The sequence below is a fragment of the Melospiza melodia genome, chromosome 2 (assembly GCF_035770615.1).
Source record: "Melospiza melodia melodia isolate bMelMel2 chromosome 2, bMelMel2.pri, whole genome shotgun sequence".
Lineage (NCBI taxonomy): Eukaryota > Metazoa > Chordata > Aves > Passeriformes > Passerellidae > Melospiza > Melospiza melodia.
The window spans coordinates 112,322,796-112,346,183 of record NC_086195.1 but is presented as its reverse complement, the minus strand read 5'-3'; the positions used below and the strand labels follow the sequence as shown (position 1 = coordinate 112,346,183).

General features: G+C 41.6%; 1 protein-coding gene across 1 annotated transcript; it reads left to right on the top strand.

Annotated features, from left to right (window-relative positions):
• The first annotated feature begins 2,705 nt into the window (after positions 1-2,705).
• On the top strand, positions 2,706-23,006 carry LOC134414662 (solute carrier family 15 member 1-like). The gene is made up of 21 exons (XM_063149577.1): positions 2,706-2,785; positions 2,869-3,010; positions 5,565-5,684; positions 5,845-5,944; positions 6,179-6,269; positions 8,103-8,186; positions 9,256-9,338; positions 11,824-11,910; positions 12,921-13,010; positions 14,240-14,284; positions 14,385-14,414; positions 14,536-14,624; positions 15,820-15,901; positions 16,656-16,781; positions 18,064-18,213; positions 18,627-18,676; positions 19,325-19,435; positions 19,580-19,676; positions 20,034-20,180; positions 21,036-21,143; positions 22,104-23,006. The coding sequence occupies exons 1-21, from the start codon at positions 2,779-2,781 to the stop codon at positions 22,290-22,292; spliced, it is 2,028 nt and encodes a 675-aa protein (XP_063005647.1). The 5' UTR covers positions 2,706-2,778; the 3' UTR covers positions 22,293-23,006.
• The last annotated feature ends 382 nt before the right edge of the window (positions 23,007-23,388 follow it).

Below are 23,388 nucleotides of genomic sequence, written 5' to 3'. Positions count from 1 at the left end.
TAATTTGCTCACCACCCTGATAAAATGTTTGTGGAGCCATTGCTGACTGAGCGGATGTTGGGGAGCCCATCCTTCTTGCAGCTGAGTTGAATCTTTGAACTGCAGCTGCTCTTGAATCTTTGAACTCTTAAGCACATGTGTCTCAGCAGCCCTAGCTCTGCCTTTGTATTTATTATGTTACAAGATTTTACTCCCCAGACTTTCCCTCAGCAGACAAAGTCAGAGCTCTGCAGCAGGGCGGTGGCATCCCCAGGGCAGGGTGAGGTTACAGAGGGCATTATAAAACATATAAAACCTTCAGGTTACCTTTTGGTGGTGGATCTGGTGCTTCCTGACCAATGAGGGTAACAACAGAAAAGGTTTTGGTAGATGTGTGTATGGGCACATGAATACTGTAACAGAGGACAGTACGGTGCAAAACAAGGACAAGCACACATTATATATTAGCAAGGATTAATTGTATAGTCTCTTGTCTGTATCAACTTGGAAAAACAGAAGGCCTGTCACCTGGGAACGACCCAGTAGTTTTCTCTTGCATGGCCCTGTCCATGCTCAGCTCCAGCTGTTACATGGAGATCCCCTCCAGTTTGGGGGCAGCCACTAAAACCAACCACTGGCTGCTGTGCCAGCATGGGAGTGCAGCACAGCTCCACCAGGCACAGAAGCAGTGGTGGCTTGAAACAAAAATCTAGCCTTGCTGCATTGTGACCTCCCCAGACCAGCATGTAACAAGGACCTAAAGAATAAGGTCGTGTGTAGGGTGATGGCAAAACAGTGGAGAGGTTTGTGAGAACCCCAAGTGGTCAAAAGATTTTAGTGAGGTTTTGTGAAATTCAGGTGGAGATGGGTCCCACCAGTTCCTGGGCCAGGACTGCTTTGTCTTTCCCTTTGTAGGCAAGAAAAGACATGGTGAGGTCTTTGTTCTGCTTCAGGAACAGACATTGCCTCCTCTCCACCTGGGCTATTCCCAATTACAAGTCACACAGCCTGGGTTTCAGTAACCAACTTAACATGTGCTGAACCAAAAGTTCAGTGTGTGACTCTCCATCCCGTGGCCATTTGCATGGCTTAGGGGAATGCTGTGTGGATGGGGCACAAGGCATTCTTCTGGGTGAGCTCCAGCCCTCCAGCACTTGTATCCAAGCTGGGAGTAGTTGTCCAAACCTCCTGCTGCCTTCAGCTGAAGGAAATGTGCAAGCTCAAATGAATTTTACCTAATTTTGGGATACGTGTGAATAGTCTTCTTTTGGAGACACCTCTTTCAGCCCATGGAGGATGTGATAAATCAAGAGCCACAAGTTTCTATTTAGGGCTCAAAATTTTTTGTTCTCTGAAGCTAGAGGAGTCCCACCTGGCACTGGCTTCAGCTGAGATGGGGTTCTTGCTGTGAAGCCTGCTTATCAAACCATGGCTAGGATATGCAGTATGTACTTGGTTCTGCAAACAGCGAAGGTCAGTGCTGCTCAGGCTGCTCAGGCATCCTCACGACTGAGTTTAGTCAACAGTGCTCCTGCCACTCTCTTATTTTCATTTCTCTTGCAGGATTCCCAAAAAAAGCCTGTTGTAGCACCCAGGTCTCCAAATGTTGCGTTGTTTGTTGAGACTTTGCTGGAGACAGTGGCTTGCAATTTACTTGTGTCAGGCATGATTTCCGTGTCTCAGGTTTTTTTCCTTTTGATCTGCAAAGTTAACTTCTTCCTGTTTCACACAAAATAAAGATTAATTGAATTCCTAAGCTTTTGCAATTCAAACAATGCCATTTTTAATTAAACTTGAGCACTGAGAACTCTTTTGCCTCTGGAAATGTCTTTAAAATTTGATTCTTTGCTGCGGAGAAGGGTTAAACCCATAAAAAATGTTAAAAGGTAGGATTATGTTTAAATTGCATCCCCAATAATTTTTTTTAAATTATATATTCATCCACTCCATGAAGCCAAGTAGGTGATCAGAAATGAAGCTACAGTTCTAGTGACCATGTCAGATTTGTACCTGATGTATGCTCTTAAACCATTGTCTCAATGGCAAGAACTGCATGATGATGACCATGGACATGCCTGTTGCAGCAGGTGAAGGCTCATTGATCCTGGCAGCCAAAGCCCTGCCAATTCAGGTTAGGAATAAAGTCTGTTTTGTTATCAGGTCTGAAGAAATGAAGGATTCTTCATCAGGCAGAATATTTTTAAGGATAAGTAGTTTTCCTCAGGGATTTGCCTGAATGAAAAGTTTAAATGTGTATTTGTTTTAATTACAGGTGATTAAAAGTAGCCCTGAGCTTCTAACAGGTGTACTGCAGGGGTTTGGTGCATTTTTGTTTGGTCTTGGGTTTTAATTTTTTGTTTTTCCAGAAACATTTTGGCTTTTTGTATATTTTTAGATATCAGTCAAGATTGCTGTAAGGGTTAGGTGCTGGAGACCTCAAATGTGCATAGTACAACACTTGTAGGTAATTTCTAGCATTGCTGAAGGTCTCTTGCAAAATGAGAGGTGTGCAGACCTCTGGGGACCAAGAGAGGAAAGTGACGACTGACTCTTGGTTCAGGTAAAATCCTGTCATCCCTCAGAAGCCTTTGCAGCCTCCAGACCCTGAGTACCTACCCACTCCCACTGAGTCCATGTTGAGCTTGCTTGAGCTGTGGGTTGCAGTGAAGAGTGTTAGTCTGGGTTGCACAGCTCTGAGCTCACATTCTCTCTTGCCTCCAGGTGCTCTGCTTTGGCTTCCCTTTGAGCATTTTCTTCATTGTCATCAATGAGTTCTGCGAACGGTTCTCCTACTATGGCATGAAAGGTATGTCCCTTGTCTCCTTGTGCTGAGTGTTGCCCAGGCCTGACTTGGCTTTTTAACCTGTTGTTTTGTTGTTCTTCCTACAGCTGTGCTCACTTTGTATTTCACACGTTTCCTACACTGGGATGACAACTTTGCCACGGCCATCTACCACACATTTGTTGCTCTGTGTTATTTGACGCCGATCCTTGGGGCCATCATTGCAGACTCTTGGCTGGGAAAGTTTAAGTGAGTGCTTCCTCAGAAAGCAGCCAAAGATCTTGAAAGCTCACCTGAGACTGGTATTACTTAAATCATAACCTTAAGCTGCAGCTGTGAACATCAGCTTCAGAGCTGGTGTTGCCTGCTCCAGGATAGTTTGTTTTATTTCACCAGAGAATGAGGTTTTCACTGATTCAGCTCAGACTTGAAACTGCACTGTCAGTTAACAAATGTTCCAGATCTGCTAGTTGGTCAAGGGTGGTAACATTTTGCTTTCTGAGCATGCTGCATGTTTTTTCTCTCACCTGGGCAAAACGTAAGCAAAACTAAGGAGAGTATTCACCAAGCTGTGAAAATAGATACTGGTCAGGATAGTACCATTGCAGTGCTTAGTAATGTGACCAGTTTATTTCCAACACCTTTATCTCTCTCTCCTTTCCCGATGTTTTGATTCTAAAAGCGTTTACTTTGCCTGAGAAAAAGCACAGTAAAGATTTTATGGAGGGTTATGAGCCATGAGTGTAAGACCTTGCCAAAGGTCTCCCAGAGATTAGAGGTGTGCTGTGCAGTCAGCTGCACTGTCTTCTTCCGCTGTAGGGACAGCCCCTGGGAGCCCAGGGCTGCAACCACAGCCCTGTGAGCTCTGTGCAGCTGCTCTGAGCAGTGCAAACTTACTGCAACTAGCTGGATGTCTTACAGATTGCAGCCTAAACATATTGTGCACTTGCTTGTCTACATGCTATGGTTTATTTTTTAAATTTATTCTGGCTTTTTCATGTTTTATCAAGATGAAACTTTCCAGAGCTCGTTTCTCTTCTCCTTTAGTACTTGGATATGCCCGTGCTGCAACTGAAAGGCCCAGACCTTTAACAGGAGCTTGCTAGGATGGCTTAAACAAGAGAAAACATGCTTTAGGATATTCCATTAGGTATTAACACCCAAAAATGCAGCAAGGTGTCATGAGGAAAGCTTAAACAAGAATTTTTTAAAAATATCTATGATGTCAAGTGGAAGAGGAGATAACCTAGGCACTGTTAAGGACCCTTAAAGGAGAGGCTCCAATCTTCCACAGTCCATGTACTTGGTGCGATGCCTGTCAAGAAGTGTCACGGGACCTGCTCACAGATCGTGGGGTGTGAATTTCTCAGAGAAAATAGTACAGAAACCACAGTTATTTTTTTAATTGTGTGTCATCAATGCAGTGTCAATTATGTAAGTCTTTGCAATGGGTTTATAAGCCTCACAAATAAAACCCTTTATAAGCCTCACAAATAAAACCCTGAAGTTTCACTCCTGATTAGCTCAGTTTCAACTTTAATTGGAGACTTTCCTCAGGTTGCTAGGTAAATAAAGCAACTCTGTGGCAGTGCTATAAAAAAGCGCACCCCATTAAGCTGTGTCTATTAAATACCACTAAAGAGCAGACTCCATGTTGCCCCACTTTATAGATTTTGTTTTTACTACACTACAGATGAGGTCAATTTTAAGTCAGAGAAACCTTGTTTAAAGTGAGAGGAACTTGCTCAATTTCCCTCTAGTGTCAGGGCGCTGCTCCAAGCTTGCTGTGAGGATCTCTTGCCTATGTCAAATAGCTGTTCTAGGTCTTTGCGCATTGTCCTTCATTCTCCTACCTTGCACTTGATTTGGGATCACTCCTGAAAGCTGGGGTTTTAATAATTTCACATCATTGCATTGTGTTTCTCCTGCTTTTCCTCCAACCTGGAGACCTGTGTCTGTGCCTATTGAATGGAGGCCCACCTAAGGACACAAGCGAACATGGATTAAACTTCAGCTGTGTACTTAGGGTCCAACAAAGTGAAAATGGAACGTGCTTTTACTTACAGAAAAGAGGACTGGACCCTAAAGCCAGGGTGGGAGACTTGGTAATTATGCAGTACTATTGCCCTAGGCTCCTCCTGGTCAAAGTAGTCAGGCTGAAAGCCTGCAGCCTGCACTCTTCAGTGCAGCTCTTACTCAGATCTGAGTGTAAAAATGTTGGTACACTTACAGCGAAGAAGGTGGTGTTATAGAGTTTTTGTTCACAACAGTATTTCAGGGGTATTGCCATGTTTGAAGCAGATTTTTGATTTTTCTTTTTTTTTTTTTGTAGTCCTGCAACTAAAATCTAAAATAGCATAGGGAATGCTTAATGCTACTTAAATCAGTGTAAATTGCAGATTTTGGTTTTGCAGAGTAGTCTATTTGAACTTCAGCATATAAAAATATGAAAATAGCATTCTTGAGTTGGTCATTAAAAAGGCAACCACTTAAGATACTGTGACCTAGTGATACCTATAGAATCCATTTTTTATCATGCCTTTATTAATTAAAGGCTACCTTATTAAATAAAGGCTACATAGAATAATAATAATAAAAAGAATATAAATACCGTGGCTGTGGCATGTGACCTGATTTTTATAGTGGCTTCTGACAAGTTCAGTCCATAACTCATTGTATCTGTTAGTTTTTTTCATTACCAGGAATCTTTAAAGTAAGCAAAAAGTCTGCACAAGCTGTGGAATTATCTTTGTGTTAGTGTGTTAACATATCGAATAAAATGTATCTCCTGTCTTGACAACAGGACCATTCTCTACCTGTCCATTGTCTATGCCATTGGGCAGACAGTGCTGTCCGTGGGCTCCATAAATGACCTGACGGATCACAACCAGGATGGCACTCCTGATGCTATCGCAGTGAACATGTGAGTCACCTTGTACATAACTTTTGTCCCAGGCAAGCGAATGATGGGACAACTTAAGTTTATGTTACTTGAATTTCAACTGTCGTTCAACCAGGCTATTATGTATGCTAAGAACTAACACAAAATGATGGGGTTTTTTTTCTTTTCTCCTTTGTTCCAGTGCTCTGTCCATGGTTGGCTTGATCCTTATTGCCTTCGGTACTGGTGGGATCAAACCGTGTGTGTCAGCATTTGGTGGAGATCAGTTTGAAGATGATCAGGTAACAATGTCTTACAGATTTTCAGTTATACAGATTCTCTAACTAATGTTTGACTATTATAGTACTCTTATATTATACATGTTTGAATAGATGAATGGTTTTTCCTGAGGAGCTGAAGAAGGAGCATGTAAATTATTTGTCTTGAATTGTCTGAATGGCACTGATTTTTTGATCTAGGCACATCAAGGTGGTTGTGGCTAAGCCTTTCTAAACATCTTCCTGTTTTTACTGTAGGAAAAGCAAAGAAGTACCTTCTTCTCTCTCTTTTATTTGTCCATTAATGCTGGAAGTCTTTTATCTACTTTAATCACTCCAACTATCAGAGGTAAGGTCACATGTTTGTTGACGATTGTTAAACACCAGAAAAGGTGTGTTGGATTGCAGTCCAGTCCAGTTAAAGTTCAGGTTCTGTTTTCTGACACACTGGACTTATCTAGCAAATAGTCTTCAGTGTGTCATCCAGCTTCTCAGAGATGATTTTCTCTCAAAAACAAGCCAGTTGAAAACCTTCATTGCCTTTAGGGCCAGAAGTGCTAGATCTGAAAAGACATGCTGGAGCTAGCAGCTTGTATGCCTACTGCGCGTTGTAATTCCACTAAGGTACAAATGGGTCACATCTTCCAATACCTGTGGAGTATCACACTTGATAGAATTGTATTGCTTCCTGGGAAAGGAAGGGGGGAGAGAGCCTTCTCCTCTGGAAATGTGCCCATGCTAAGTACAGAAGCATCTCTGCCTGTGGGAATATATTAATCCATGTGACAAGTAAATAATTTTTCATCTTGTTAAATAAGAAAGTTATGTTCTCTTTTGCTTGTGAAGAATAGCATGATCCTAAGCAAACCCCAGCAATTTGCTAACCTATGTGCATATGGATTTCTGTGGCAAGCTTGCACAGATGGTGCTGTATGGATGCACTTGCCAGCAGTTTCACAAGGCTGCTTTTCCCAAAAGCAAGGAAACAGCATGTGAATTCTGGAATAACCCAAAAAGCACTGGGCTGAACTTCTGGCCTTTGGATTTCTTGACTGGAAAAGACTCTGTAGAAGAGTTTTAGATGTTTGCTTAATGCAAATTCTATCCTTTCCCAAAAAAGGAAGTAGATATGCATGAGGCACAGCATGTAGTTTACTTCCTTGCTGATACAGGGTGAAAAATTCCTTGGAAAAAAAATGACAAATTGAGCTGAGGGAAGTGATAACCTGTTTCAGCCCGGAAAGGTTTGACCAGAAGACTTATACAACTAAATCAAGACATGAATTATCTGCAAGCTACCATTTTCCCCCAACCATATTATCTAATTTTCCTTTTAGAAGAAGTATGGTAAAGAATGTAATGATTTTGTTGAGTCTTTTATTTTGTACTGCTGAAGTCAGTGGGAGTCAAATCTGTGACTAATGCCAAGGAGGGGAGGGGGCTGGTGATTGTGATTTTGTTTCAACAAGCTACACTTACGTCACTAAAATCTTTGCTTATGAACTTGGCCCAAAACTTTTGTAATCTAGTTCCTTTCTCACTAAGGACACGCTTTTGACCCTTCTAGTGTAATTCTTCATGTCTCAGTGTAAAACTAGATGCAAATTTCCTGTGAGGAGGGCCTGAGAGGCATTAGGCTGTTTGGCCTGGAGAAGAGAAGGCAAAGGGGGCATTTTAACCAAGTAGAAATATCCCTGATGGGGAATGAAGAGGACAGAGCCAGGCTTTCCTCAGTGGTACCCACTGTCAAATCAAGAGGCAATGGGCACGAGCTGAAATAGAAGAGGTTCCCTCTGAACATCAGGAAATGCTTTTTCACTCTCAGGGTGATCAGCAGTTGGCACAAGCTGCCCAGAGAGGTTGTGGAGTCTCCATCTGTGGAAATGCTCAAAAGCCATCTGGACGCATTCCTAGACAATTGCTTCCAGGTAGCCCTAGCTGAGCAGGGCACTTGGCCTGGATGATGCCCTGAGGTCCCTTGCCACTTGAACTGTTCTGTGATACATAAATCCCCTTTCCAATATTGAGAGATAAGTTGGATACTGATCCTTCACTCTGAGGCCGTTGGTAGACTGATTTGTTGTTCCCCCAAGAGTTTTCAGTGAATACAAAGACCAGAAACCATTTGGAAAACATCAGCAGTGCTGACTGGGACTTTTATTTGATGTTATTTTTACTTCAGCTTCAGAGTGTGGCATTCATAGCAAACAGGAATGTTACCCCCTCGCTTTTGGAGTTCCTGCTATCCTCATGGCTGTTGCCTTGGGTAGGTGAATCTCTTGCTATCCTGTTGCCTTGGTAATTAGATGATAATCTCAGAATAATGACAGTGTGATAGAAATTCCCAGGTATTGACCTCTCCCAGTACCTGAGAATTTCTGTGATTTTTGATTTAATTTTTTTCCTGGGTGGGAAGGTGGGTGGGATTAATCTGATGTACTCACTTTTACTGAAGAGTCTGATTTACCAGGAGAGTTGGATGGGGCTGGGCTGAGGCATGAATATATGCTTGAATTCTGTACATCATGTAAACTACTGGCTATGTTTCTTGGATTACTGGTGTGTACAAATTGATCTTTTGAATGCAGGGTGAGAACTCTCAGAAAATGTGTGTTTTGGATATTGTCTCTAGTCCAGGATTATAAACTGTGTGACTAATTGTCCCTGAGCTGGAGAAATCCCGTATTTGATATGTCAGTACTTCTCAAACACCTGCATTTTTACCAGCTGTGCTACAGGTCACTCCCCAAGCCTTACTGCTGCCCAAGAAACTGGGGGTGCCATGAGGTGCTTCAGTATCCCTGATGGTCCTTGTCCTTCAGGGTCCTGACGGGGAGCCCACCTGGCTGCCAGTGCCCTCACCCTGCCCGTGAGCCCGGCCCAGGCTGGATGGTGGCTGTGGGGCTCTGCCTGTGCCTGCCCTGTGTGTGGGATGGTGAGGCTGAGCAACGTGCCTGGGAGCAGAGGACACCTTGGCCAGTCCTGCATTCAGGCAGAGCCTTGTGTGTCCCTGCATGATGTGAGCTCCTGAAAAGGAGCCCCTACAGCAAGGCCAGAGTCAAGGTCCTAAATGCCCTCGTTTTGACCATCCCTCAGTTGAGCAAACCTCCCACTGTGGGAGTTTCCAGATTTAGGTTTTTGTCCTGAATAGAAGCAATCTGCTGGTATTAATTTGATTGGTCTTACTGTATGATAGCATGTGAGTAGGCAATTGCATTGCTTCTTGGGAGGCTTATTCCCACCCTGATTACCTCCTTGGCTTGCAGTTTCCATACCTAATTACTTGCCACTATTTGAATTTAATCCTGAGTTGCTTTTCTGTTTGCATATTGTAGTTGTGTTTGTAATTGGAAGCAGAATGTACAAGAAAGCTAAACCACAAGGAAATGTAATGCTTGAAGTTTCCAAATGTGTTGGAGTAAGTACTGCTTACATTCCCCAAACCCCTGGCAGTCATTCCTAAAGCTGTTCTGTAAATGTGCCTAATTGAGAAGTCTGTGTTAATATGAGGAAAGTTTCTGAAGGTTTTTGCTTTATTACAGAAGGCTTCATACTGATACATCCACATTTAGGGTGTCTTTTTTATGCATATCTTGATTTATATGTGGATTTATGCACATAGGAAACAAAATCAGGTGTCATTGTTATGTAAAATCTTATCCCAACTTGTGGGAATCATTCCTTCCACATTTGTGCCCCTTTATGCAGAAAGAGACAAACATGCCTTGAGCTGAGTCAAGAGCAGAGCTACTAGTGCATCTTATCAGCAAAAACTTATTACTTATTAAAAGAGTATTATTTACAATGCTTTTATTGATCCCCACTGCATTAAGGAAATTCTGGGGGTTGCACATCATTGTGATCCTGCAAGGAAAGGAGTGGAATCTACATGAATAGCACCTCATGTCCCAACTTTGCAGAGCCTCAACTTTGAGGTCAAATTTATTCATGTAAGAGTTTCTTCATTTTCCATTTTTGTGATTTGACATTGGCCAAATGCCAGGCACGCATGGCAATAGTTTGCTTAGCTTTTTTTGCTACAGCTGGGCAAAGGAGAGGGAAAAAGATCAAAGAAGGGCTCTTGAGTTGAGACAAGGGCTGGGGGGGAAAAAAGCCACTCCAGGGGCAAAACAAGTTTACACAAAGGTGTAAAATATATTTACTATCAACAGAGTCAGAAGAGGACAATAAGAAGCAAAAATAAGCTTTTAAAACACCTCTTTGCCCCCCAGCCCCTCCCTCCTTCTCACTGACAGCACAGTTAGACAGAGCGTTGGAGTCTTGGTCACTTTATTATTTGAGATCTTTTTCTGTTTGCTCAGAGAGAGGAGTCTCTTTTCTGCTTTGTCATGGGGTCCCTCCCACAGGCAGTCATCCCAAATTGGTTGTGGCATGGGTCACTCATCCACAGGGTGCAGTCTTTTAAGGATAGGCTGCTCTAGTTTGGAAGCAAGGACTCTTTTTATCTGTGGGAGCAGGGGCCCTCTCTCTCTTTTCAGATTTTCCACTAGACCACAGCTTTCTCTAACATTCACCTGCTCCCGTATAAGCAGGGCTTACTTTACTCATGGGCTGCAAGTGGATCTCTGCATCCATCGTGGACTTTATGTATTACAAGAGGACAGTTTGTTTTACCACTGTCCTCACCACAGCTTGCAGAGGAACCTCAGCTCTGATGCTTGAAGCACTTCCTCCCCATCTTTCTTCTCCACTGACCCTGGTGCTGCCATGTTGTTTTGCCTCATGTCCTCACTGCCTTCTCTTTTCTGACTAGAAGAAAAACTGTTGCTTGTAGGTACCATTGTCAACAAGTTGCAGTGATTCAAGGATTGTTGCAGGATCCTGAAGCACAGAGAAGTTGATCTTATCTAGGTTCCACTTTGGGGAATTGCTTGTGGGACCATCTGCCATGTGGTCCCACTACTGTTGTATGTGTACTGGCAGCCATGGCAGCACTGGGGCAATTTAATGTCTCTCTTCATGTGGGGTGCTGGGAAGGTGAAGCTGCTTCACCACTCCTGCCTTTTCCGCTGGCAGTGCAGTTAGTTAGGAGTGGTTAGGCAGGGTCCACACCGAGCTGGTGTATTGCTGTGGGCAGTGCCAACATGATGCTTCCCCACTTGTGGGGAAAAAACTGCATGTGACCTGTTCTTTCTTCTTAAATATGTCATCACAGAGGCATTACCAACCTCTCAAATTGGGCCAGCAGTGTGTCTATCTTCAGAACCATCACAGATTGGCTCTGTCAGGCATGGTGGAAGCTATGGCATGCCCCCACTACTAAAAGTCAGGCTGTGTCAAATCAACACATGCCTACAGATCTGCTATCTTTATACAGCTCAGCCTATTGCCTATCTTGTAAGCACTGTCAAAACCAAATCTCTGTAGGTGACTTTGGCCATTACTTAGAGTGCTGCTCCGAAGGCCCAGCTTGGCTGTAAATGTTATTCCATGCAGAAAATCTTAGGAGTTCCTTGGGACCGTATTTATGTATATTCCATGTCAAGATGTGAGACATACCTACAAGATGGAGCTTGTCATAGGAGCTTCTCTCCTACAGCCATTCAGCCTTGAAAACCTGTGCATATGACACTACTCTATTTACTGCTGTACATAAGTAAGTCTGAGGAGGGCACATCTTCCAGCTCCTCACAGCAACCCACATGGAGAGGGACTGCTCTGAGCTGTTTGGTTCACCTGACCCCAAGTGCACACTCTGCTGGTTATGCAGTGTGAGGCCTTAAAAACAACGTTCCCCTAGATGACTGGAGTGGGTAACAAAAGTTGAGTCACCTTTAGCACCCTCTAAACACAAGAAGGCAGGAGCATCATCTCTAATGACAAACCAGTTTGTAGTTTTAAGTATTTGTAGTGCCACTAAACATAATTCTGTCTCTGCTCAGTTTGCCATCAAAAACAGGTTTCGTCATCGCAGCAAGGAGTTCCCCAAGAGAGAGCACTGGCTGGACTGGGCAAGTGACAAGTATGATGTAAGTACTGGGGGAGCCTCCTGTGCTGTGACATCTGCTGACCCTCAGCTTCTCTCTGCTCTGATCCATTGCCTCATGCACTGGGCAAATAGTTTTGTGCCTCTCCATCATTCAGTAGCTGACCTGGCCAAACCTCAGTGCTCTCCTGTCACTGCAGGTTATCTCCTCAGCTCCTGTGGGAGAAAGTAGAGCTGTGTGACTCAATGCTCTGTGTAATCGTAGGCTGTCCAGGGAAATTCAAGGGAGACAAAAAAAGTTCTTTCCCTTGCCAAACAAATACAAACATTTAAGTTTTTTTGTTAGGGAAAGAGCAAGCATTATCTTTCCTTCTCTATTTCCCATATCTCATGGCTGCAGATGGGAAGAGGGAAGTGATGTTGCCATGCGGCCTGTCATTGTTCATGCACAGGGCCAAAATACTTTTCTTGGTATGAAACATCAGAGTTATGCTTTGGAATTTCAGTTTAAGTGAGTAAACTGTTTAAGTAAACAGTTTAAGTAAGTAAACGGAGTAAACCTCCGTGCTCATTACAATTTCTTATCATGACTCTCAAAGCCTTGTATGCCATAGTTCCCAACTTGTCCCTTACCTACTATCCTCTCTGCCCTGTTGCCAATGGCAGCACAAACCTTAACCTGTCACCTTTATTTTCCTTTTGCCTGTATGCTTTGTTCTTATGTGAAATTCCTCAGTTGCCTATTGCTCAAATGCCCACTTCACTAAGTGCTGAATCTCATGCTGCCATCAGTGCACATGCAAAGAGGCCCAAGTCTTTCTGATATCAGTCACCTTTAACCAGCAGCCCTTCCCACACACACAAGCAGACTTTGTACTGTTTTAACAGAAGTCATCAGATATAGCCACAACATGCAAAGTTGGATGTGTGGGTAAACATTACATGATGGGTCTTTACCTGTTGCTGTCATGTCAGTAGCAGTCTGAAACTGTCTCTTTTTTATCCCCTTTCTTTTTGAACCAATTCCTCTTGTGTAATTTTTATTTTCTGCAGAAACGACTGATTGCTCAGATAAAGATGGTATTGAGGGTGCTTTTCCTTTACATCCCTCTCCCCATGTTCTGGGCAGTTTTTGACCAACAGGTAAGTAGAAATGCTTTGGCTTGGTAACTAGAGCTGTGCCATGTCAGTCTCTATGGGAGCATGGAAAAACAAATTCTTTATCCTTGTTTTATTGCAAATAGTAGTCACTGAGTCATGTCAGTACAGGATGATCTGCAGCCAGGGGCAATCTTAGTTTATCTGAGTACACCCAGGACAGATTCAGTGACTGAGGCCTCTCCAAATCTTGTATCAGCCTGGGACTCAGGGGATGGAACAGTAATTTAAAGCTCTCTTAGCACTAATGTTTCTTCAATTGTCAGTTGTCAGATGAAATTTAGGGTGCTTGTGTTAATGTGCTGGAGAACCAGGGTTTAAATGATCGGGATGCTTAATCACTCACACATTGTTATAAATAGCTTACACCTTCAAGCAGAAGTGTGATCCTGTAAGTCCCATTCACTTGGTGAACTGGGTGCTCAAGACCCACAAAAGCATCAGTTAGTGTGAAGCACTGAAGTAGGAATTTAGGAAGATGCTTGAGAGAGAACCAGGGCTTAAAAGCCTTATCCAAGTCAGATGGGAGGGAGCTTGCTGCAGAGTCCCCATGTCCTACTGCTCCAGTGCAGTGCCTGTGAGCTGTAGCTGCCAGTGTGACCTGTTGCAATTGGAGCTCTGAATTCCTGCTGTGAAACTCAGAGCTCAGTCCTCATTCCCAGGGTAATATCTCGGGCAGTGCTCTGTTGAGGCTGGCTGAAGGATCTTGTCACAGACGCAGCAGTAGCGTTCTTGTCCCATCCTGGGCTCAGGCCTGAAGTCTGCCCCGCCTGTGCCAGCCACAGGCACTTTCTGGGGCAGGGGGCTCCAGGCAGGTCAGGCCCTGGCTTGTCCTCTGCCTCTGGGAAGGAAGGAAGGTTGGGTGAGTGGGATGTGGGGGCTGCTGGGGCTCAGGCCAGTGGCACACGGGCCCTGGGCTGGCTCCTGTGCCCAGCACCCAGCAGTGCCCTGCAGAGGAAGGCCCTGCCCTCTCTCCAGCTGATTTCTGCATCTAAGTTCTTCTCTGCTGTATTTCACAAAACAAGTAAAGGAAGTGGAATGGGCCACCTTGTTCCAAGGTTTACATTGCAGACTAAGAATACTCCCATAGGAAGCTAGGTTTACTTTTTCTTGCATTGCATGTCTTTTCCAACACTTCACTTATGAAAACAATTCAAAAAGAACTTGAGAACATTGATTTACTGTGACATCTAATTTTTTCTTCTCTTATTAAGGGGTCAAGATGGACACTGCAAGCCACAGCAATGAATGGGGATTTTGTAGGTTACTTTTTATTCATTTTTTTCTTTAATTACCACTTTTCAGACCCGTTTTATTTGTTGTCACAATATTAAAAGTTATTTCTTTTTTCTTGACCAGGGTTTTAAAATTCAACCAGACCAAATGCAGGTATGCTAATTTTCTATCTACAAATTTCAAGTACTTCTTAAAGATTGTATACATATTGCCCTCACTTAAAAAAAGCACTTTGAAAAATATTTAATTTTTTTCTCATGTTCATCTTCCCCAGATTGTGAATCCAATCCTGATTGTTATAATGGTCCCAGTTGCAGATTCGTTGATTTATCCTTTAATCAAGAAATGCAAGCTGAATTTTACGTAAGTTGATGTTTTTACCTGATTTCAACAGAGGCTCATTTTATTGGTTTCTGTAACTGGCTCTTCCAGCCTTAATGTAAGAAAAGAGCAAGCATTCAGCTAAGGATGAAAGAGAAGTGTATTTAAAATGGTTTAATATTTCAACAAAATATAAAAAAAACCCAGAATACTGCAAGTGGTATGTAGAGGCATCACAGATTATAAGAGGAGAATCTAAGAGAAGAGTGACAATGTTTTTCAGTTAAGGACAAAAATCTTTTGATTGCAGGAGAGATGGTCTTGATTGCTTTCCATATCCCTTATATCTACCCCTTCTCCCTCCTGAAGAACAGAGGTGGTAGAAGTACAACATACATCCTTGGCATTTGTCATGCTTTGGGCTAAAAAGCAACTGAGACACAAAACATTTCCTCTTCAGTCTCAGCTGGGAGTCTAACTTACTGAATCCTTCTAGGTGAAGCTTTGGGGGTATTCCACTTTATTTTTCAATGTTGTTAAAGAAGTGTCTGGCAGTTGCAAGAATGCTTGGAGAGGCAGAAGAGAATACAGTTCTTCAGATAATTTTCAAACAGCTAAAGTGCATTGCTGTTTTTCCATATAGCTGTTAAAAATCTAGGGTGTGTGCTATGCTGGGAACACTGTCATTCATTTGTGCAGATTCTGAACTGGATAAATGATGCCACAAATGACACATACACTCTAAATCTATCATTACAGCTTAACTGCATGCCAGTAGAGGTCTCCTAATTTGACAAGTTTCCCTGACCATTTTTGTTCAATGTTATTTAAGCATAGCAATATGGAGATAAGCTGTTACTCTGTTTTTAAAGGCATATCTTCTTGCCTCTTTCTTGTTTTACAGCTAACAACTGTATTGGATTGGGGTTCTTCTTCCTGCAAAACCAGATTTTTTCAGGAACCTAGTAATCATGGTCAGTCAATGTTTGAGCCCAGCAGATGCAGAGTAACAGGTTGTTAGGATGCTGCAGGAAAGATGTATTTCCTGATAGTGTGACTATGAATTGAGAGGTTCCCATCTTAGCAGAACACTTTCTGTAATAACATCAGCCCTCCAAAATGTGATAATGTGCTAGTTGTGGCCATTTGAGTTTCCCAGAGTGGAAAGAAAAAACCAAGTAGCTGAAGCTTTGAATTGTCACTTGTCTTGAATCTCTTGTGTCTTTTGTTGTGCCAGGCCCCTGAAGAAGATGACTGTGGGGATGTTCCTCGGCTCCATGGCTTTTGTTGCTGCTGCCCTCGTGCAAGTGCAAATAGATGTAAGTTCAGCCACATGCAAGTATTTACTATTAATATTTAGCTGTTAATTCAGGGGAAACAAAGGTGTGTTTAAGGGGGAAATGTACCAAGGCTAAATTTGGAGCCAATCATGTAAGCATAGAAGTAGAGGGAGGGGAAATAAATTGCAATACTGTTGTTAGCATAGTAAAATTAGCAAGCAACAAACACCATTCTGCAAAACACCACATTGCAGTTAGTACAAATCATGCATTAAAGGCAACCTCACTCTTGAAACTGAGACTAAAAGCTGGAAACCAGACACTTGGTTGGCCCACCAGAGGGCACCTTTTTATGTTTGACCTCTTCTGAGATTTAGACTGGAGGTGAAGTGTGACAGTCTGGGAAGCATCATCACAGCAGGTGCAAAGATGGCACTTGTGGAAGGAAGGATTTGTCTCCCCTAAGCTTCCTTGCCCCAAAGGGAGCTGCCATGCCTGAGCCCAATGAATTTTCCCCTGTAGCCGGGATGTTGGCAACACCTCTGGGTGGTGATCCATTGCATCCCAAGATCTGAGCAGCTGTCTAGAGGTGTCTGTTGAGGATGAGAGACATCTTTCCTTAGGCAACTCATGAGACTAGTAACAAAACCTGATTCCAGTCTCCTCTGTCAGACAGTCACAGAGCAGCCGGCAAATGCTCCTCTTCAACATGAAATATTAAAGATTACAGTAATTATAGTAATTTTTCCAAGTGACCTTGAGCACTGATTTTACTTTTTTTTCTGTCCTATAGAACCACAATCCAGTCTTCCCTGCAGCTGGGCAAACTCAAATTAAATTAATAAATCTGGGTGCTGTTCCTGCAACAGTTCAGTTCCAGCCTCAACTTCAGAGTGTGGAGGTAGAACCTAATACAGAAGTAAGTAAGGGCAGGTGTGGAATATTAAAAAATAATTAAAATTAATTAGGCTGAAAAAAATGAATGGAGTAAGTCAGAGTAATTCTAACGAATGGTTCAAAATTGATTGTTTTCTAGGACATGTTTACTCTAATAATTTTAATGTTTTCTTTTCTTTTTTTTTTAATTGTGTAATGAACTGTTAATGAAAACACAGCGATTGAACAAATAGTAACTATGTTAATATTTGAAGTATTACTACTTAGTTCTGGCAATAAACTTAAGTAACTTGGAACTAGATGAAAATTTCACTCTTGTTAAAAAGGCTCCATTTCTTAAACGTGGCCCCTTCCTGCAGTTAATGTCCATTCAGCTCTAATGAGTTGCTGCTATTACTGTGAGGAATGACTTACCTGAACAGGGAACTTCTTCTGTAGCCACATCACAAATTAGGCTTCATGTTTTGCTGCCAAAGAACTATTCAGGTTCTAATACAGCACAGCATTGGTAGTTCTATTGACAGCAAAATGTGGTGGCTCTGATGGATGTTTTGGATAACGAAACTTAGAATGTGTGTTCTCTGATAGCCTGCAGCTCTGTTTCTCTCGAAGAGGAGAGCTCTTATTCCAACCTCCTCCAAATTTGCCTCACACAGGAACAGAGTTGTGAGGAGAAGATAAGGGCACCCACACTATATACAGACAGGGAATTGATGTACCATGGTACACACATGAAAATGAAAGGTATAGAGTGCTCTATTTCCTATTACAGACACTTTATCATCCAGATGTGGATTATAAAGTGCTTTTGATAATCCCATAAAACAAAGAGCCTATTTTAGTGTAGCACTAACATGTTTGTTAATGGTTTAAGTATTTTATGTTGAATAAATGTGTTTTGAATATTTAAAACATGGCATTACTGCTTTTTTTGGAAAATACTGCATCACATCTTATGCTAGTCCTACCTCTGTAGCTGAATAAAATTTTACTGGGTGTTTATGGTAAGCCTGATTTATCTGGAGCAAGAAATAGGAAAATAGAGGAGCTATTCCATAATGCTTGTGGGAAGCTCATGTAACTGTGGAGCTTGTGTAACAAATTAAACTAATAAAAAATCATGATCAAATGGAATTAATGCTTGATGTAGAAAACAAATCAAAAATGAAAATGAGGGGATGTTCATGATCTCTGGCACTTCAGAAGTAACATGTGTAAATTTCTGACCCTCCCAGAGCCCGTAACATTCCCTCAATAGACAAATACGCAGTTGCACAGAAATCCATTGCAATTTGTCTTTGTAGACTGGCTACATGACATTTGAGACTTCTAAACTGCTATCACTAAACGTAATTTCTGCAAATGAAAATAAAACTAGGCACTTGGAGCTGCTAGAGAGACAACGCTACACTTTGGCATTTAAATGGGTTCCAATGGACATCAATTTTACTTGGGTAAGTCTGCTTATTTCTTAAGATATGAATCAATGTTCTGACAACGATCTGTGTGGAGTGTGTGAGGCTCAGAGGACAAGCTCTGGATCAATTTTTTCCACTGTCTTGTTTTCTGTCTCTCCTTGTCTCTGCTGGACCAGTAAGACTGGTAAGCTGCAGAGAGTACACCAGGATGTCCTTCAGAAAAAAAATTACCAATTTCTTATGTACCTTGACAACTACACTTTCACCAAGACTTAGGTGTGTGGTCATACAGTGTTTGCTAGTAGATGTGTGTTCTAGTAGGGACCTAAAGAGGAAGGTCTGGAGTCTTGCTCTGAAGCCTCTGTTAAGTCCCACTGCTGTGTAATAGTGCATGTTTAAGCTGTTCTCTGATGCCAAGAACATATTTTGATAATGGTCTCTTCCACTAGGTAGAGGACAATGTCACATCAAAACCAGAAGATGGAAAAAGCCTCGTCAGGTACAGCTTTTTTTGTTGTCTAAATTTTGACGGTAGTGTGACTCTCTCTTCAATCTGTCTTTGGGTAGCCTCTTCTTGTTGAAATAAAGATTTCTATACTTTAGGAACTCACATCTTGCTGGACACTTCCCTTGACGTTTTAGGGGATGGGATAATGTCTGAGTCATCATTCACTTAAGTTATCTTGCACACCTGCTTGGGTGTAATTTAGCTAAAATTGGAAGTGTATGCTTCATTCCATTGCCTAGATTTTTTTATTGAACAAATGGCATGGATTACATATCTATACCTCATTTTTAATCCTGCATAAGAGGTATCCAAGATTACCTTTCCCCTCTCTGCTTTTCTTCTGCATCTCCCACTTGCAGATGCATTTCCTAGTGGTTGTAGTAGTGACTCACTTTTGATGTTCTTCTGAGGCAGTGGGCTGATGGGGATCTAACTGGCTTTTTGTATTAGCTACGTTTCTAGGAGATTTAGAGTTTTTTCCAAAATGTTAATTGATTAAAAAAAAAAAGGCTTTCGATGGGAAGACTCGATACTTGTTGTGCTGCCAATATATGATTGAAAGTAAAACCTGGATTCTTTGACTTCTGTATGTTTTGTGTAGTATTTATTCACACTTTTGATCACTCTTCCATTTTAAAGGTTCATAAACAATTTCAGTTTTCCTGTCAATGTTACTATGGGTGACATGGATTTTGGCGTACTGGAACCTTTTTCTGTCAGTAATTACAGCATCATTCCACATGCAGGCTGGTAAGCATTTCCTTTATCCTAATTTGATCTCCTACACATACTTGTCCTTGGGAAAAGGGCAAAGAGCTTTTTTAAATTATGTGCTGCACACAATTGACAGCACCTATGGTCTGAACTGTGGGGTTTGGGTTTTTTCTTTTTCAGGTCATATACCATTAAGGCTACAACGCCTCAGGACACTTGTACAGTTGATTCAAAGCAATTTGGATATGGTGCTGCCTATACCATTTCACTTGATGATGTGAGTTACCACTTGTTGCATGGACAATATAGAATTCCTTTCCATGTTGATACTTTCTTTTAATTAAAAAAACACTTGTAGAATTATTCCTCTTGTCTTTAAGTACATTGGGTAGAATTCTGGTATCCTTAACAGGACACAAAGCCATTGTTAACTATAAAAATAAGGATGGTTACGGTAATAACATATGAAGTCTGCTGTAAAAAAGCTATTTTTCATAACTATGCAGTATGCAGTGCTTCATGTGCAATATTTGTTATTTACTCTGAACTTTCTATATGATTATAGAATGGCTTAGAATGCCTTAACTGTGCACACTCATTATTACTGTTCCTAACATGCTATTTTTAATTTTAGTGTGTTGAAAAAAACCTTTTCATTACACACTTTGAAGATATTGCACCAAATACAGTCCATATGGCTTGGCAGATCCCTCAGTATTTTCTTCTTACATGTGCAGAAGTTCTCTTCTCTGTCACTGGGCTGGAGTTTTCATACTCACAGGTAGGTATTCCTCTTCCTGAGTTAAGAATCTTGGTGCAAGTTAAGATCTTCCACGTTGTATTGTTTTTAAGTGGTGGCTCTGTGCTGCTGCTTTGACCCCTATGTCCCTCACAGCTCCTAGAAGGACTGTATAGACTGATGCAAGTTGGCCCTGTTTAGCCAAGGATTTGGTGTTTTCCATGAACCTATGCTGAGTTATATCATTTGAAAACTTGACAGTACTCAAATTTCCTCCTCCCATGTAAATTTCTATTGAAACTAAGTGCAACTGTACTGCTGCAATAAAACCAAACTGGAGAGCTCTCAAAAATAAAATGAGGAAGTAGTGACACTTCATCTCCCCACCAGTTTACTCCATAAAGCCTTTTTCTTAGCTTTTATTAGTGTTATAATTAAACACTTTGAATTCCTTTGTCTCTTGAGTCCACTTTAGTAGCTGTGTGTATTTCTTCTCTTCATTCTGAATCTAGAAACTGCAGTGATGGACATGTTGTAAGGTGTGATTTGCTAGGTGATGCACTCAATTTCTTCATGTCATGTGTGCCACATGTTCCTGAGATGTAAAATTACACCTGTGCACCTGTTACTTACTTGGTGTGTGTAAGTAAAAGGTGTTACAGTTAGTGTGCTAGTGGTCTCTTGCTCCTCAAAGCCTTCTCTGGACCTGTTTAGCTCTCTAGCAATGTTTAATGTCAAAAAATAAATTTAGAAAAAGCCCCAACCACCACCAAAACCTAGCAAACCATGAAATCCTGTTTTCCCACAGAGAAACAGTGTTTATTGTAAGGTAAAGACTACAGTAAATGCATCAGAAAATAAATGATACCACCAAAACTTAAATGTCTGTCCCTACAGGCCCCATCTAACATGAAGTCAGTGCTGCAGGCTGGATGGCTGCTGACTGTGGCTGTTGGTAACATAATTGTCCTTATTGTGGCTGGGGTATCTGCAATCCAACAGCAGGTAAGCGTGCAAGCAGTAGGTGTGCTGTTAGATTGCACTGGGTAAAAGCAGTTCTAATCCAGTGGGAAATGATGGCAGATAAAACAAATTGTTTTTCTGCAAAGGTTTCTACTTGCCTATTACTTGCCATCCTTAATTCTTATTGCCAGGCCCCTTTGCTTACAAGGAGCAGTTTCTAGCATCTCTGCAGTAAATTTTTTGTCATGGTGTAGAAAGTCTGTGAACTTTTGAGCTCAAGTTCTGCATGAATGGAAAAAACCTACCAAAGTTCTGTTAATTGCTAATGAGCCTTCACCTGCATACCAGAGCCTTGCCACATCCCTTCTTCTGGCTTCATTGGTTTAAAATCTCATTATTTGGGGCATAAAAACTATGTCTGTCCTGGTGAAGAGCAGTTGTACAAGATTTTTTATTTATTTGTGGTGCTCTGTAATGAATTCAAATAGCTATCTGAGAGAGGGAAAAGCTTGTCTCTGAAACAGCTCTGGCAGTCCCCAGTTTATGCTAAATTAAATCAGAAAGAGCATGAAACAGAGACATTGAGGCTTTTCAGATAGAGGCTTTTCTGATCTCTGCCCACGTTTGTGGTTACTAGATCAGCTGTAAGAAGAAGCATTGCCAGCCTGGTTTAGAGATCTGACCAAAAGGAAGGAGCTGAGTTTCCTTCTCAGTCTTTCACTCAATTCCCATTTCCTCCAGGAAAAGGATGTTGAAGAGTTTTTCAGCATTTACAGAATTTTTGTTTTTTCAGTAAAGATAGAAATGCTGAAAGAGCCTCAATTCTGAGTTGCTTTAATATGCATTATATGTTTAATTCATACTTAGTCCTGTAAGCCATATGATACTTGTTATGTGTGCTCAGTTTCACATTCTGAGTTTCCTTCCTGAAAATACTAAAAGGGTGTAATACTCAAGTGAATATTGGTGGATAAATTCTGCATTATTTTTTTTTCTTTGCAGTGGGCAGAGTATGTGCTGTTTGCTGCCCTGCTGTTGGTAGTTTGCGTCATTTTTGCTATCATGGCTTCTTTTTATACCTATATTGATCCAAATGAGATTGAAGCCCAGTTCAGCAAGGAAGAAAAGGAAGAAGACAAGAAGGATCAAGACACCAATGAAAAGGAAGCTGAAGCTCATTCTCAACTGTAAAAGCTGTATTCAAGGAGTGTCTGTAAATCATGGAATCATGGAAATCTCACTCACTCTCCTGCAGTCAGAGGAACCCAGGGTATCAGTAATAACACTCTGGATTACATGTACAATGGGAGACATTAAGCAAAACGCTTCTAACCTAAAGTGCAGCCTCTCTAGGGAAGCAACAGGAAAATATTAGTCTCTCTCTTGTACTGAATGTGGTATCCTGAAGAAACTCCAGCAGAAGTTGCACTCTTAATGTACCTCAATCTTAAATATTATAGCATTGTAATATTGAAATTTGACTTGGAACTATTGGACCCTTTGAAAAGATGTATTTTTATACTGTATTTCAATTTTGTATTGTGAAGGAAACAAGACTTGTCAAGGAACAGCAATTGAAGCCAAGCTCTCTGCATGATCTCTCCAGCATCACTGTTACTTGAAGACAGCAGGTCACACCTGCCTTAAATTCTTTTGTACTTCCTTGTAGATAATGGGAGCAAAGCTCTGGCAGTGATCAGATTTAAAATGTTGTCAGTGTTCCAAGTGGCAGGAACTGGGATGTGCACTGTAACATAATGCTTTATCTGCCTGTTAACTACCCATTTAACTCCTGTTATGTCTTTAGTTAATATTAGAAGTGCCCACTCAGGTGAAATGATAACAGCAAATGACCTTTGGAACAAGCAAGAGCAGAGCAATAAAACTTACATAATAACAAAATAAGGAAAGTGTTTTAAGAACATGGCTTACAGTTGCATGGTAACAAAACTCTATACCACCTCTGTGGTGCCTTTATCTACACACTCCATCACTTAAAGCTAACGGCTCAGGGCTGGTCTATATATCATAACACCAAATTTATGCTAGGGGAGATGAAATTTTGCTGCTTAACAGGATCTGCTCCTGTAGTCCTGAGCTCCATGTTATGGAGTGCCAGGGGTCTGCATGTTGTTTTGGTAATTCCTGTTTTTTAGGGTCTACATCTTACACTTTTCCAGCAGCTGGGACTCACTGGCCCCTCCAGTAGCCTGGCCAGACTGTCAGCTGCTTTCACACCTGTCTTCCAATACTCTCATCCTATTTTACAGCAATTCCATTTTGGATT

Excerpts from the sequence above, each read along its gene's own strand:
- LOC134414662 (XM_063149577.1), top strand. Across the intron at positions 16,782-18,063 it reads AGGTAGAACCTAATACAGAA|ACTGGCTACATGACATTTGA; the intron begins GTAAGTAAGGGC and ends TTGTCTTTGTAG. Across the intron at positions 19,677-20,033 it reads ATACCATTTCACTTGATGAT|TGTGTTGAAAAAAACCTTTT; the intron begins GTGAGTTACCAC and ends TTTTAATTTTAG.